This window comes from Pezoporus flaviventris, unplaced genomic scaffold, assembly GCF_033815535.1.
Source record: "Pezoporus flaviventris isolate CSIRO_AGI_PZ_B2104156 unplaced genomic scaffold, CSIRO_AGI_Pfla_v1 ptg000054l, whole genome shotgun sequence".
Lineage (NCBI taxonomy): Eukaryota > Metazoa > Chordata > Aves > Psittaciformes > Psittacidae > Pezoporus > Pezoporus flaviventris.
Window position 1 is genome coordinate 682,861 of NW_026892602.1, and position 15,638 is coordinate 698,498.

General features: G+C 55.2%; 1 protein-coding gene across 2 annotated transcripts; it reads left to right on the top strand.

The window, feature by feature from the left end:
* The first annotated feature begins 76 nt into the window (after nucleotides 1-76).
* ST3GAL2 (ST3 beta-galactoside alpha-2,3-sialyltransferase 2) lies at nucleotides 77-10,188 on the top strand. Of its 2 annotated transcripts, none has more exons than XM_061468908.1 (8): nucleotides 77-96; nucleotides 7,233-7,477; nucleotides 7,561-7,986; nucleotides 8,084-8,277; nucleotides 8,648-8,827; nucleotides 9,008-9,053; nucleotides 9,214-9,333; nucleotides 9,659-10,188. In XM_061468908.1, exons 3-8 carry the CDS (start codon nucleotides 7,654-7,656, stop codon nucleotides 9,830-9,832), a joined length of 1,047 nt encoding a protein of 348 aa, XP_061324892.1. In that variant the 5' UTR covers nucleotides 77-96; nucleotides 7,233-7,477; nucleotides 7,561-7,653; the 3' UTR covers nucleotides 9,833-10,188. The 2 variants fall into 2 exon arrangements, with proteins under 2 accessions (XP_061324892.1, XP_061324893.1); XM_061468909.1 differs by having other exon boundaries at nucleotides 8,648-8,824.
* The last annotated feature ends 5,450 nt before the right edge of the window (nucleotides 10,189-15,638 follow it).

The window sequence follows — 15,638 nt, forward strand, 5'->3', positions numbered from 1 at the left end:
GGGGGGTGGGTACCAGGGAGGAGTACAGGGCGTTCACGGACGCCAACGAGCCGAGTGGATACCAGGATGGATCCCGGGGGGGGTTGCGATGCGCCGGTGGGTACGCGGGGGTTATACCGGCGGTAGCCGATGCGCCGGGCGGTGCACCGGCACACACACCAGAGGTGCTGGTGGGCCGGGTGGGCTCTCCTCCTACAAGTCCCACAAGCCCCCCGGGCTGCAGCGGACTACATCTCCCAGGCTGCCGGGCCAGATCCCCCGCCCCGCACGGCGCGGCTCGGCCCAGCCCGGCCCCGCACAGCCCCTCGCGGCGCGGAGGGCGCGGCGCCGAGCGGCGGGCCGGCAGCAGCGGCGGCAGCGGCGGCAGCGGCGGCAGAGGGGCCCGCGTGCGCCCGGTGTCGGGGCCGTGGAGGAGCCGAGCCAGGTACAGCGGCGGAGAGCGGGCCCGGGGCAGGGGTGCGCCGGGGAAGCGTGGCCGGGAGCTGCCCCCTTGCTGGGGAGCACGCACCCGAGACTTACTGGGATCAGCCCCGGCGAGGATGTGCCGGCCCTGGCCCCGCGGTGCTAGCCCCGCGGAGGATGCTCGGCCCTGGAAGGAGGGGGTCGGGGCTGGGGGTGCTCCCCGGCGAGCTGGCCCTCTCCAGCCGAGTGTTCCGGAGTGCTGCTCAGGGCACGGACCCCGGTGAGGGGTGCTGGGGGCAGAGCTGGGGTGGCTACAGGGGGCCGGAGTAAGGGGGGACGCTGTCTGAAGGTGCCCCCAGTCCCCAGCAGTGACAATGTGCATGTGAGGTCCTTCAGCAGCAGAGTGACACATGGCTGCGTGACACACGGCGTCTTCGCCGGGGTAGTGGCAGCCAGCATTTCACAAACACAGCGCGAGCGGCCCTGGGGACAGGGTTGGAAACTGTGTCACCGAGCAGGAACATGTCCCCTGCTTGCGGCTGTGTATGCGAGGTGGCGGCGCCAGTGTGGGAGCCGGTCAGCCTCCAACCAGCCGGGGTTAGGGGTGTCTCCCCGGCCGAAGCACGGCCTTTGGGGTGCTGGGGCCGAGCTTTCAGGGCCTGGGGATGCAAGGGGTCCCCATGCACGCAGGGGGCTTGGGTGCTGCTGAGAAGGTGAGGTTTTGCTGGGGCTCCAGCTGTGAAGCCAGAGTGTTTATTGCAAAGCTCCCAGATACTTCCCCAGAGTGAGGACTCCCCATGCCAGCAGGAGGATTTTGGGGTATGAGGAGGGTGCTTGGGCAGCGGGGAAGCTTGGACTGGACAAAGGGCCACATCCCTTCTTTCTGTGTACGGGGGAAAAACATGGCTGAGTGAAACCAAATAACCTCAGAGCCCCCAAACTTGCTGCATTTCCCTCCAGGAGGATGTGTGGGCTCCATGCTGGTGGAGGTAGTTTTGCCCCCTGTTATCTGCTGATCTCCCCTTTTCCAGCATGTCCCCGAGCACACTGGCTACATCCCAGCCATCCCGAGGCAGTGAGCTGTGACGGGAAGTTGCTCAGCACTTTGGGCTTGGTTTGCCTTTTCTTCCCCTTTTATTAGAGCCAGATGTTGTGTCTGCAGCAGTGATGCTTGGGGCGGGAAGAGAAAACTGCCTTCCCCTGCAAACCACCATGTGCATGCCCCTCTGCCTGTCTGTCTGTCTGTCTGTCTGTCCCCATCTGGCAGTGAGCAGCAGCCCTGCTGCCGGTTGCCTGCAGCAGCTGCCTGTCAAAAGCCTTTCCCTCTCCTCCAAGGAGCTCATGGCGGTTCTTGGGAATGGCAAGACGCGCTCTGCTTGCTCGCCCACGTCTTGCTGGCGCTGGAGGCATGCAGGGAGAGGAGAGCACTCAGGAGAGCCCTGGCAACCACACACTGGGTGAACTGACTTGGGCTTGAAATTTTCATGCCCAAACAACTCCAGACTGGCACTTTTGGCCGAAGGCACTGGTGGTTCCAAGGGCAAAATGGTTTTCCCGACGGCTCTTGGCACTCCAGATGCCACCCCAGCTTGGCCCATGCCAAGGTCCCAGCAGCTTAATGGCTTTCATCTCCTCCTGCTGCATTTAATTCTTGCAAGAGTGCAAACTGCTAATTGCTCTCCAGCGGCTGGGCTGGCTTCAGTGCTTCCCAATGAGCTGTGATTTATCAGAGCCTGCCGGTCCCTGAGGGCCTGGGTTGTAATGGGAGAGGCTGTGAACCTTGGTCTTGGGCTCCAGGGGATCTCTCAGCTCCAGGTTGCCCTTTGCCATTGGCATGTCCTGAAAGGTTTTTTTGGAGACTGCAAGAAATGTGGGCCTTGGCTCTGTGGCAGAGTTCCCAGAGATGCTCCCCAAACCACATATGGATGAATGATGAATACATATAAACATATATAATATGTTTAATAAGAAATATGTATAATCTGTATTTTTTCCTTTCAGTGATGGGGCTCTAAAGTAACCCCAGTGACAGTAACTCTTAGAAAACCAGAGCAAGGTGCAGGCACTTTGCCACCATGTCCCCACCAAAGGACCTTTGATTTGCAGCCATAATTGAGCTAATTAGGAACATGCAAATGCTCCTTCTTCTCAGTGTCCAAGCAGAGCCCTGACTAGCAGAGAGGAGAAGCTGGGTTCCCTCACTGGGTCCTGCTCTTATTTTACATCTGATGGGAGCCCCTGGCAATTGTTGGTCTGTCCTGGGATCAATGGTGGAGCCTTTCCTAACATCCCTGTGATGAAATCTCCTAGGTACAATTTTCCTAACAGGTTCAAGGTCCTCTCAGCCCTTCCCACAAGCAAAACAGGTTGTAGTTCTCTCCTCGGGCTGCGTCCTGTGGGAGAAATGGAGCTTTTGGTCACAGCACCCATCAACCAGCCCTCAAACCCTACAGGTTTCCATCGCTTCCCATCCTTGGAGCTGCTGAGCTCCAGGGAGAGGGATGCAGTGGGGGCCTCACATCCCTGCTTGCCTTCCCTGGGCAAAAGGCCATGGCTGGAGTCAGCTCCCCAGCCTGGTGTTGGCCCATCCTGCACTCCTGCACATTTTTTCCCGGTGAGGCATGGATCATGAGCCTTATGGCCGGGGAATATGAGCTGTAAGAGTGGAGGGGGAGCACTTCTCTCCATGCTGGGTGCTGGTGATGAAGGGGAGGAGGAGTCTGCCCTTGCTGGGGACCATGCCTGCTGCAGTGTGCCACATCCTTGCAGGTGGCTGAGGACAGGGAGAGACCAATTTGGGGGTGTCCCTGGAGTGCGTTGCATGGGGAGCTGGAGGGAGGATGAAGGAGAGGAAGCAGTGGGTGGTGGTGAGCACCAGGCTCTGCCTCCCCTGCTCTGCCCGGACTCGCTGGCCACCCCATCTGCTAGCCAGCCTGAGCTCAGGTGCTCAGTGTGACCCAGCTCCATGGTGCCCAGACCAGTGGTATCTGATGTGGTGCTACACAACCTGGTGGCTTGGTGGTACCCAGGTCAGTAGTACCAGTCAGTGAGGCAGTTGGTGCAAACCGGGGGCTCTGGAGTGGGTGCCTGGGGGTGCAGGGCAGCAGGGCTGGGTCTGCCCTTTGGCTATGGCTGGCTCTGCAGGCATTCAAGGCCGGGGCGGGCAGAGTTTCTCCACTGCATCAAACTGAGCAGCGACTTCCTGTCCTCTCCCTGCCTGTCCTCAGCTGAGGCTGTCTCCAGTGCAGCGACCTGGGCATAATGAGGCCACATGGAGAGTGCAGACTTGGGCTTATCAGCCACCCTGGAGTGCAGGGATGTTGCAAGCCCTTTCCAACCACAAGGATGGGAGCATCCCTGTCTGAACTTTCCCACTGCCGGCACCTCCCCTGCACCCCCAAATCCTGTAGGAAACGACCTCACCAGTGGTTGGCTCTGGCCCAGCTCCATGCCGAGTATTTGGCCTCCCAGGCTCTTTCCTGGCCTCATCCCAGTGCTGAGGGATGAGCCTGAAATAACCTCTCTGGATGCTGGGCACGAGGAAACCCTGGAATTGCTGCCATGGCCAGCAACCAATTAACTGGGCTCCATTAGCTGATTGAGCTGGCTGATAAGAGTATGATTAATTAACAGGATAAAGAATAAGTTACCTGGTCCTTACTGCTGTCAGGTGGTGGTGATGGCTTAACCCATGAAATTGGCTTCTCCTGTTAATCCCTGGTGCCATCAGCCCTTCGTGGCATCACTTAACAGGGAGAAAAAGCACCAACACTGGGCTTGCTTCCTTTCCCATCCACCTTCCAGAGAGGAAAAAAAAAAAAGATAAAGGGGAAAAATATGATCCCTCTGGGTGGGCAGTACAGGAAAGGACCTTTTTAATTAACCATGCTTTTCTTGCTGGGTCTCAGTTTGGATTTGGAAGCCAACTGATGCAGAAGGACAGGAGCATCGCCCCTTCCTGTGCTGCCTCCGACAGATTCCTAGTCACCGTTCCAAGCTAACATGAGCTGACAGCCCCAGCTAAAGCAGCGCCTGGGGGGGCTGCGAGCTCGGGCAGCCAGTTGGGCTGTGGAAAAAAGTGAATTTGAGGGGTTTTGAGTTTTTATAGTAATTCTGCTTGCTGAAGCCAGGCCTGGAACAAGAACGGATCGTGACTTGGTATTTCTTCCTTCCTGGGGCTGAAGGAGAAGATTCAATTCCCTTCCTGTTAAAGAAAAAAAATCGCTAAATCTCATTTTTTCCATCCATGACAGCAAGAGGAATGCTGGTCCGAGGCGGAGCCATCCCCACACACTGCCCCCTCTTCCACCTCCAGAAGCCAGGCACAGCTCCACCACCCGGTCACTGGTTTGGCAGTGGCAGAGGTGACATCCCTGCAAAGGGGCTGTGGGAAGGTGGCACCTGAATACCCAGGGGTGTGTTTCCGATGACTTTTGGGGGAATTCCCAGCCCCAGCATGCCTTTGAGGAGCAGCAGCCGGTGTGGGCAATGCTGCCTCTGCTTCTCTGTGCCCCTTCTCACCGGCCCCAAGCAGGGTGACCCCCATCTCCTGGGGACAACTCCTTCCTGTGCCCACCCTGTCATTTACCAGCAAGGAAATCAGTGCAACAGCCTCAGGATATCTTAGAAATGAGCAAACAAAGCCAAAAAGACAAAAAAAAAGCCAGCTTAGGGATGTGCTCAATGGTGTTACAACTGATGGGGAAGGGGAAGACATCCTCCAGGCCCCTGGGCTGTCAGTCACATTTCTCCAGAATTCATCCTGAAATTAAACCTTATACATCCCAAAAGGAAAGATGATATGATGGGAAAAAATCATTCGACTGTAAAAGCAGCGGGCCCTTTTAATAGCCTCGCTTCATTATGTCTTGCAATCAAAAGAGAAACTCGTGTTTGATGAGCCCATGGTCTTCAGGAGGCATTTAAGGAGACCTGGGGATAAATTTGTGAGCAAGAGGACATTTAATGGTATTGCTGAGTTGCTGGGCTCACTCACCACAGAAGAAATCCCCAAATTCCATGTTATTTTAGGAAGGAAACATCAAACCCTGGTGCAAAGAGACTCTGCAATGCCCCTGGTCAGTGGGGTTTCATTTGGCAATGACAGGTTGGGTTGGATTTTGGGAGCTGGCAGTGGGGGTACGGTTAATGCTGGGGTGTGGATAGATGTGTAGGTGCTGTGTCCCTGCTGGGGTCTATAAAGACTGGTGCAGATGGCAGCAGCCACCAGCTCCTGCTAGGGAAGGGATGACTCAAATAAGCCACTGGGATTTCAGGATGCTGGGCTGGAGGATGGTTTTCCATTGGGGGCAGCTCTGGGAGGCCCAAGACAAAACGTGCTCCAGATGCCAGGATGCGACAGCAGGACCCAGCTGGGCTGACGAGCTGGAAAGGGAGTTTTCCCCCTTTCACCAGGAGCAAAAATACCATAAGCATGTGATGGCTGATTTCCTTTAGCCCTTATAAAGCCCCATGGGATGTAGAGTGGTGGCAGCAGGAGAAGGGGGATCAGCCCATCCTGCTTGGCATCTGTGCCATGGCACAGCTAAAAAGAGCCCAAAATTGCCTTTTGCCTCCAAAACCTTCCAGTGTGGTGTATCTGCAGGGGATATAGAGCTTTTGACTGGCTTTGTCCTGAATTCTTCTTGATGTAACCCTCCATTAACAAACACCCCTGCGTTTTCCACTGGCAGCAGCCCAAAACCTTGTTGCAGTCACTTGTGGGCTGTGTGTGTCCCACAGAGACATTAAATACCCCTGGAGACAGGGAAGAGACTTGGACAACAGTAATGCCAGGATGCACACCTATTATCTGCCTCTGTAAAAGCTGTCATCCCTTGGCCAAACACTTGACTGTGGGTTAATAATGATTTGGGCAGGAGCTGTCTGTGTGATGGGCTGGGGGGGGGGGGGGGTGGGGGGGGTGTTAGGCCATGGTTATGTCTTGCCTGTCCCAGCAAGGAGCTTTTGGAGATGCTCAGCAGCCTCCATCCCTGGGAAGAAAGCTGTGATCTTGCATAGGATGTTTTTTTATAGGAAGGAGGGAAGGAGGCATCCTGGTGCCTGCTAGGTCCTAATCAGTGCTGCTGGCTTCTGCACTGGCCTAACTGGGGCCAGTGCTGAGCTTTGGAGCTGATGCTGCCATGGGGGGTTCCTGCCCTGGCATCCTCCTCCCCTTTCTGGGGAGATGGACCCTGCCCCAGCTCAGCAGCTGTGTTAAAGGGATTTTCAGCTATTTTGTGGTTTTCTGGCTGAGGAGGGTCTGGCTTTGTCTCCCCTTGCTCCTCCCCTGGCGTAGGCACCAGCACCTCTGCCCTGGCTATTTTTACCCGTTGGGATCACAAACCTTCACAGCGACCTTTCCCGAGGGACGCTGCCACATGGAGGGGACAGCAGCCACTGGTTTTGGTACCCGTAGGGCCCCCGCGGGGCTGTGACATGGCTGTTGCCTGTCGACGGCAGCAGCAACTGGTGAAAGAGGGGTTTGGAGGGGCTGCTTGTGGCTTGGTAGCGGACGAGGATTGAGCCTCAGAAAGGAGCCGTTTGTTCAGCTCCAGAGGCAAGTTCATGGTTCAGCCTCTGTCTGGCAGAGATGGGGAAGGCAGAGCCTGGGAGCTCCCCTGGTGCTGCTAGCGAGGAGCATCTCTGTTCGCTTCGCACCAGCTTGTCCCCTCTGGGGATGGGCTGGGTGGCATTTTGCAAAGCTCAATGGGAATTAAGAAACCCTGTGGCCCCTCCAACACCCTCCTGCTGCTCAGTGCACCCCTCAGCTCCGCCATGTGCATTGCCATACCTAGACCTGATGCACCATCCCTTCCTTCCCACTCTAGGCTGGTATCGCAGTGGACATGTTCCTGAGTCGGTGGTGGTGGGCAGTGTGCCAGTAGATCAACTGAATGCAGGCAATAATGAGCACCATCACAGCTGAAAGCCAGCCAGGACCAGGACCTGGAGCTGCCACCGAGGCGTGGTGCCGTGGCTGAGCCCGGTGTGCTGAGTGTGCTGGACCCCGCACTCAGCAGCACATGCTCTCACCACGGCTGCACCACGCGGATGGAAAGCTGCAGCCCAGCAGGTAAGAGCCCAGCGCGGTGGCTGCTGGGGGACTCTGCATGCCCCCTGTTCCACCGCAGTGAACTGAAGCTCTGTGTCCCGCAGGGACTCTTGCTGGCCGGCTGACGCCATCTTGCACCCTATGCCCCAGCCCTATGCCGGAGCGGGCACCCTCCCTGGCTCAGCCGCTCGCCGACCATGAAGTGCTCATTGCGCTTCTGCTTCCTCTCGACCGCCTTCCTGCTCGTCTTCGTCATGTCCCTCCTCTTCACCTACTCCCACCACAGCATTGCCTACCTGGACCCTGGCGGGCTGGGCGGCATCCACCGGGTGAAGCTGGTGCCTGGCTACGCCGGCATGCAGCGGCTCAGCAAGGGGGGCCCATACCCCTGGGGCTGCGCCTGCCGCCGCTGCCCGGCCGATGAGGCTGGGGCTGCTGATTGGTTTGATGTGCGCTACGACGGCACCGTGTCCCCAGTGTGGACCAAGGACAACATGGACCTGCCACCTGATGTCCAGAGGTGGTGGCTGGTGAGCAAGGAGACATCTGTGCCCCACACCTCCTGCACGGGGAGCTCTGTCCGCCACTGGCTGGTGACCCCACACCCTTCTCCTCCGCCCCTCGCAGATGCTGCAGCCCCAGTTCAAGTCCCACAACACACATGAGGTCCTGAGCAAGCTCTTCCAGATTGTGCCAGGCAAGGATCCCTACCGCTCCCGTGACCCGCGCCGCTGCCGTCGCTGTGCCGTGGTCGGCAACTCTGGCAACTTGCGTGGCTCCGGTTATGGGCCAGAGATCGACGGGCACGACTTCATCATGCGGTGAGGGCAGGGGACCCCCTCAGCCCCACAGCCAGCACAGAGGCATGAGGTGATGCCAGCAGCACTGGTGGGTGCTGAATTCCCACTGGGCACCTCAGCGGCATCTCTCCTGGTCTGCAGGTTAGAGGGGGTTGTCCCTGCTCCAGCTGCTCAGTTCTGCATGGGTTCTGCTGGGTGCTGGAGTGGATCCACCCCTGCCACCTCCCTGGGCTGGCTGGGGGACCACCAGCTCATCCCAGCACCCTGAGCATCAGTGGGCTGGGAAACTGCCCCTTGGCAGCCTTCAGCAGGTCACAGGGTACACCCATGTCATCTGCAAGGGAACAGGGTGGCTGGGAAGGGGGTGTCACCTTCCCTGCTCTCTCCTCAGGATGAACCAGGCACCCACAGTGGGTTTCGAGGGTGATGTGGGCAGTCGGACCACGCACCACTTCATGTACCCCGAGAGTGCCAGGAACCTGCCTGCTAATGTCAGCTTCGTGCTGGTGCCCTTCAAAACCCTGGACCTGCTCTGGATCGCCAGTGCCCTCTCCACTGGCCAGATCAGGTTGTAAGTACATGGCTGGCACCTGCAGCACTGAGCTGGCCACTCACCTACCACCAGGACATCTCCCCTGGGTTCCTCCTTTGGCTCCTCCCTCCCAGAGCATCCCAACCGCCAGCAGCTCAGCTTGGGGTTGGAGGACATGGGACCTCTGGTTGCTCACCTGCCTCTCCATTTTCTTCCCAGCACGTACGCACCTGTGAAGCCTTTTCTGCGGGTGGACAAAGAAAAGGTAAGGAGGGCTCATTCCTATGCTGCAATGAATACCATGGCCCCCATCACCACATCTTCTCCTGGGGTCCCTGTGCACATCTTGGTGGTCCTTCCCAGGGTACTGATGCCAAGGGGAATATAGCCCTGGCTCCAGCACTAACCCCAGCGTGTCCTCCCAGGTGCAGATCTACAATCCTGCCTTCTTCAAGTACATCCATGACCGCTGGACAGAGCACCACGGGCGCTACCCCTCCACCGGCATGCTGGTGCTCTTCTTCGCCCTCCACGTCTGCGATGAGGTGTGTGATGGCTCCTTGGGGTCCTCCTCTGGGCTGCAGGGACCTGGCTGGCATGGGCTGGGTTTGCTGGGACCCTGAACCTTGCTGGGTTAAGGAAGAAGGTGGCTTCTTTGGGTCCAACTGCAGCAGTTTCACTTCCTCCAGTTGCCTGACACTGGTGATTGGCACCCTCATGCTGATGGGCACCCTTGAACAGTGCAAAGGCCAAACAGAGGGATGTATGGTGTGAAATCCCCCCCAGCAGCGTTGCGGATGCTTATCCAAGGGGGGTCCCCCGCGTATTGTGAGGGTCAGGGCTGGCTCATCCCCCTCCTCACATCTGCAGGTGAACGTCTTTGGGTTTGGCGCTGACAGCCGGGGTAACTGGCACCATTACTGGGAGAACAACCGCTACGCCGGGGAGTTCAGGAAGACGGGAGTGCATGACGCCGATTTCGAGGCGCACATCATCGACATGCTGTCCAAAACTAGCAAGATTGAGGTGTACCGGGGGAACTGAGCCTGCCTGGCTCCCGGTTCTCCCCAGGGCACTGGTGGAGCCAGCCTGGACTTGCTTGGTGCCTCAGCAGCCAGGCAGGTTCAGAGCTAAAGGAGACTGTCTGCTTTTTTAATTCTTAAGAAACCCAGCTGAGAAAGGATTTGTAAACACAATCAGCGACCGATGGTGGCGGCCACCACCTTGCATCTCTTTACAGTCAAACCAAATGCTGCTCTTTTTAAAACAAGACAACAACCTCCACCCCAACCACTGAAGCTGGGTGACTTTGGGGAGCACCTGAGCATCATGTCTGGGCTGAGGGAGACCTGGTGGCCCAGCAGCCTCACCGGTGGAACAGCTGCTTCTTGCTTCCTTTATTTTGATATGGGTTTTTTTTCCTCACCTGGATCAGCCGCCCCTGTTGCTTCCCCAGGGAAGGCTCCCTCCCAACATGTCAAGTAGGTCCTGGTGCAGCTGGATCGCATGAACCCATCATGGGGAGCTGGTGGCCATGGGAAGCCAATGCTCTGCTGCAGGCTGTTGGCTGCTGGCATGGCCAGGTTGGGAGATGGAGAGGAATCCTGGCTCCAGGGCTGGTCATCCCTGCTCCCCTGTCTGAGGACTGAGGAAGGGTAGGATAGATTTCAGGGGTGACCATACAAAAGGCAGCTAAGAACCGCACAGGAACAGCAGCCCTGGTCCTTGGACTGGGCTTTGCGAGTGCTTGCAGGATGCTCAAGGGATGCAGAATGCAGCAGCAGCTCCAGTCCCACCAGAGGGGAGGAGACAAGTTTTCCCTTGGGTTTTGGGCTGGGAAAAATAAGAGATTAGAGATAGCTTTAGTGGGTGAACAAACTGTGCTTTTGTTTTTGCATTGCTACAGACGGCTCTGGTGAGAAGCTGAAATCCCAAAGTCTTTGCTCTGTTTATTAAGGTGGGACTTTGTTGATACCAGCCTGGTCCAGCCACTGTCCTCAGGGTCCCCAGGGTTTCCTGTGGCATGGGACAGATGCAGAAGGGAAGTGCTTCCCCAAAGATACAACCCAAACCACTTTATTCGGGTCAGTCAGGCAGATGGGCTGGGTTTAGGTTGGTATTGTTTTAGAAGATGCTGGAACGAAAAAAGGCAACCATGGAAAAGGTACCCGAGAGAGGGACCCGCCTGCATGGCTGGTGACCACTCTGATGCTTGGCATGGTGGTAGCACTAAGCCCCAGAGGGGAGGAGTTGTGGGGCTGGATCCCGGGTTGCAATAGCTGTTTGAGGAACAATCACCATAGGGGTTTTACCCTTTGTGATTTTACGCTTTTTTATCAGGCTTTCCTGCAGCAGCCTCTTCCCTGCTTCCCTGCTTCAGTTTTCTTTTTTTCCTGATGTTTCTCTCTGCAATTGTGAAACAGGAGGGTTTGGGTCACCTGGAGCAGGTACTGAGCATCCCCTGGGCTGGGGAAATTCATCTTTTCTGTCCACAGGGCTTTGATCCCCTCAGTTTCATGGTGGGTTTTGATAGAAGCGGTGCCGCACAAGCACAAGCAGCCCATCCATGACCTGTGATCGCCAGAGCCAGCCCCAAGCCTCGCTCCAAACCTCATGACATGGAGACAGGTAGCAGCAAGCCCCAGTCTCCACCTTCCTGGGTTGTTTCTCCTTTTTTTAGGGGAAGAAAACTAAACCCACAAAACCACGAGCAACAATGAGTGCCTTGACCACTTCCTGTCGGCTGCACCAGGCTGTGCCCGCTCGCTTGCCAGTGGTGGGGGCTTTGCTGAGTTATCCAGCAGTCAGAACTGCTTCCCTCCTCACGCAGGGCTGGGTCTCATCTGGGATGTGCTGCTGGGGCACACGGACAGAGAGGCAAATGGCATTTGGAGAGGCCAAATCCAGTGTGACAAGGCTGACCATGCCCAGGGCCAGGCCAGACAATCACAGGGCAAGCAGAGGCACTGCGTACCAAACCCAGGTACAAAACGCATTGGCAGCACAGTGCCAGCGTCTGGCTTGCTTATGGCTCCTTGCTGCCCTGAGAGTATTTTTATTGGGCTGATTTCATTCCCCTACCCCCTTTTGGTTTTCAATTATTATGTTTATTTAAGCTGCCCTGCTAGGACTTGTACCTTCTGTTTCTCTGGCACAGCAGCTGCTGGCCAGGCACAGGAGGAGGATGCTGCACGGCTGGCAGGGAGCCGTTGCGATGAATACCACTGTACTGTACATAGAGGAGGTGTCAGGCAGAGGCTGTGGGCAGGCAGGAAGTGCCCAGGCTTGGTCTTCATCACGCAGTGCCTGATGGAGCACCCATCACGTCCCACCCTCTGGGGAGAGACACCAGAGCTCTGAGCTAGGGCTGGGAGCAGGGGGTGCCTTTGCCTGTAGCCTCTGTGTACATGGAGATTTCTGCACACAACTGTCTTAAAACAACTTTTTTTTTTCTTAAGAAAAGACAATAAAAAACATGCATCAGAACTGCACTGTGTTTTCCTTTTGGTAGCCCTGCCAGCTGCATAGAACCCTAGAATCAACCAGGTTGGAAAAAAATGGTTAAGATCATCAAGTCCAACCGTTACCCCGGGAGTCCTGCAAACCTGAAACACTGAAGCCAGTTTTCTTCCCTCTGCTGCTTTCCTTTCTGAATGTTCTGTCTTCTAAAGGCAAAAAGAACAGCTTTGTGAGGATTGTCACATTTACAGAGGGAAGCGCAGTCCCCTGTATCTTGTGCTACGCCAGGCCACCACATTGCTTTGTCTGTACCAGGGTAATGGGCTTGGGGTGGAGGACAGTGGGACTGAGGACCCACGGGCCTGCAACCACCAGACAGGGCAGCAAGAAGCAATTCCTGCAATGGCACCTCCAACAGAACCCTTGAGGGGAGGCAAGACACTGATTTAGAAATGTGTTTTGGCTCAAGACACTCTACATTTCAATCAGAGGATGGTTTGAGTTGGAAGGGAACTTAAAGCTCACCCAGTTCCAACTGTCTGTCGTAGGCAGGGACACCTTTCATTTCAGGAAAGGAGGGAAAGGGAGCAGAAGGATTGGTGGGGCTGGGAGGATGCTCTGCTCTCCTCTCTCCTCTCCATTAGGCCTGGACACGAGCCACCAGTTGTGATTTACACTTTTGCAGCAAAGCAGGAGCTGCCCAGCAGCAGAGCCTGACACTACTGCTCCAGCCAGAGCACACCATTAGGTGATGCAGAACTTGCATCCATGTCTGCTGTGGCTCTCCTGACCCTCCCTGGAACCTAAAACAGAGGCTCCAGCTCTCAGCTCCCAAAGGCTGGACCCTGGAACAGGCCCGGAGCCCCAGCAGGACGCCATCCAGATAACCAGGGGTTTGGATCCTGAAGGACACATGAAGCTCCTGCGCAACAAATCACCGACTTCAGGAGTAGTTAAAATGCCTCTTTATTAATATACAAACCAGGCAACATTTAGGCCAATCAAAACATGAAATGAAATAAAGCATGAAATAAGTACAGCATATATAACATGGCCTCAATGGACAGCAGCAAACTCACCCTGCCTTGTGTGCTTGGGGAACAGCTGCCCATGTCCTCCACCATAGGGTTTAGCCATCAGAGCAGCTTTGTCTCTCCCAAACCCCTCTGAATCCAAGACTGGCAGAAGTGAGAACACAGCTCCTCTCAAATGCAACCACACAGTGTGAGGCTTCTACAACCCCACATCTCAAAAGTATAAAAAAGCATCCCCAGGCTGCTAGAGGTGATCTGTGGTTGTCTGCCTGCCACGACACTGCAAGGGGAAAGGGAGATGACTGAAGTGAATGGGGAACGACGCTACTGAAGTTGTTTCTCGCTCTGTCCCACCTCAGCTACATCCATTGCACAACACTCACAAGCGTAAGGCACTAGGAAAATGTTTTCACAGGTTCAAACTTCAGTTGTTCTTAAAATTTCAGCAGCAGCACACTTCAGGAGTCCTCCGAGCCCTCTGAACTCTGGAGATTGGTAAGAGCATGAAAGAGCTTTGGACACATACTGGTATATTGATACCCGCAAGCAACGCTGGAGAAGGGAGGTACTGGTGCAGATGGCAGTCTCCTCTCAGGAGACATGCACTAGGTGTCTTTCCAAAACAGGGAGATCTTCTCCTGCAGAATTCAAGGCTCCTGGAACAGCTGTGTATGCAAAAGCCATCACACATACACAGCTAGGATAGAGCAGAAAGAGACAGGAAGAAAAGGCCTTGTCTCAGGAGCAGCAGCCTGGAGCTCATCTAGACCAAAAGTTTTCCCTCACTCCTGCTGAAGATGCTGGAACCATTACCATCAGCCTGCCACCAGTCTGGAACCAGCTGCACTCACAGCACACATGCGCTCCTTCCCCTAAGTGTGGCTAAGGTGGCTTCTCTGGCAGTGAAGCGTGTCATACCTGCAAAGCAGCGTTGTTTTGTGCTGTAACTTAGAGCCAGTCTGACATCAGGAGCCCAGCAGAGCTTTGAGACAAATGGGAGATGGGAAGTCTCTGGGCGATCTCCACAAACCTTATGGGTGGCAGAAGATCCCTCTGCTCCTGCTTCTCCTGCAAACATCAGCTGGTTCAGCAGGGAAGCGTTCAAGCAGGGAACTGTTTCCTTTAATACAATGGGACACTCACAGAGTACTCTACACCACCCCAGGAACACCCGTTAGAGCTGGAGAGACACATTTCTGGGGGAGGGGGAGAAAGAGAAGGTGTAAGCCCAGACAGCTGTACAGCCACGGGAGCTCCCAGCTCTTTCAGCTGAGTTCAGTAGGAACTCCAGGCTCAGATCAGCAGCAGAGTGCAACAGCAGCTTCCACCAACACTCAGAAATACCTGCCAAGGTTTGGACCTGCTCTGCATTCTCACCACACAGTGATCCAGGGGGAAAATCGAACAAGAGGCACAACCAGGACCCAAACACCTCATCTCAACCTTTAAGGCATCTACAAATATTTAAAGTTGTTTGTCCTTTCTCAAATGCAAAGACTCCACTTGCTGAGAGGTATAAGCATGCTACAATCATGACACTTTAAGGAAATTTAAAGTGCAAAGAAAATTTATGAATGCTTTTTAGAGACAGCCTGAAGTCATCTGCTGACACCAACCCCCTGCTTCCCAAATCCCCGTTCCCTGACTGAATGCTTTTTTAAAATAAAGATCCAATCAATCAGTTAAGGAAAAGGTAGTATAAAACAGAAAGCATCCTGAAATTAGCAGAAATTAACCTGACCAAGCACTTAAAAATAAATCACTTGGTAAGACTAGTCCAGAGAAGCTGTGGCTGCCCCAATCTCCCCCCACTGTTCAAGGCCAGCTTAGATGGGCCTTGGAGTAACCTGCTCTAGTGGAAGGTGTCCCTACCTGTGGCAGGGGGTTGGAACTGGCTGAACTTTAAGGCCCCTTCCAACCCAAACCAGTCCAGGATTCTATAGGATTCTCAGCAGCCAAGCATTCTGTCTGAAATAAAAACAACTTCTGCTCCTGTAAGCAACCTCCCTCCCCCAAAATGTGGAAACTTCTACCTTGTTTTCATAGATTTCTTCCCAGAAAGTGACCATTTCATTAAAGTGTGCTGGAAGGATAGGGGCAGCGATGGCAGTGCTGTGCCCTCCCAGTTACTTGGCAGTCTTGGGGTAATGGCTGGATTTTATTTTAAAGGTCTTTTCCAACCTTGTTGATTCTATAATTCTATGTACCAGAGACAAACATTGTCAGCAGTCAAGGGTACACACTCCCTACCTCCCTGCGCAGCACCATTCCTTTCACTGCCACAAGAAATGAGGGGGAAATGTGTGCTGGAAAATTAACTGCGCCACTGCTCTCAATTCCTCACATCACTGTCCCTA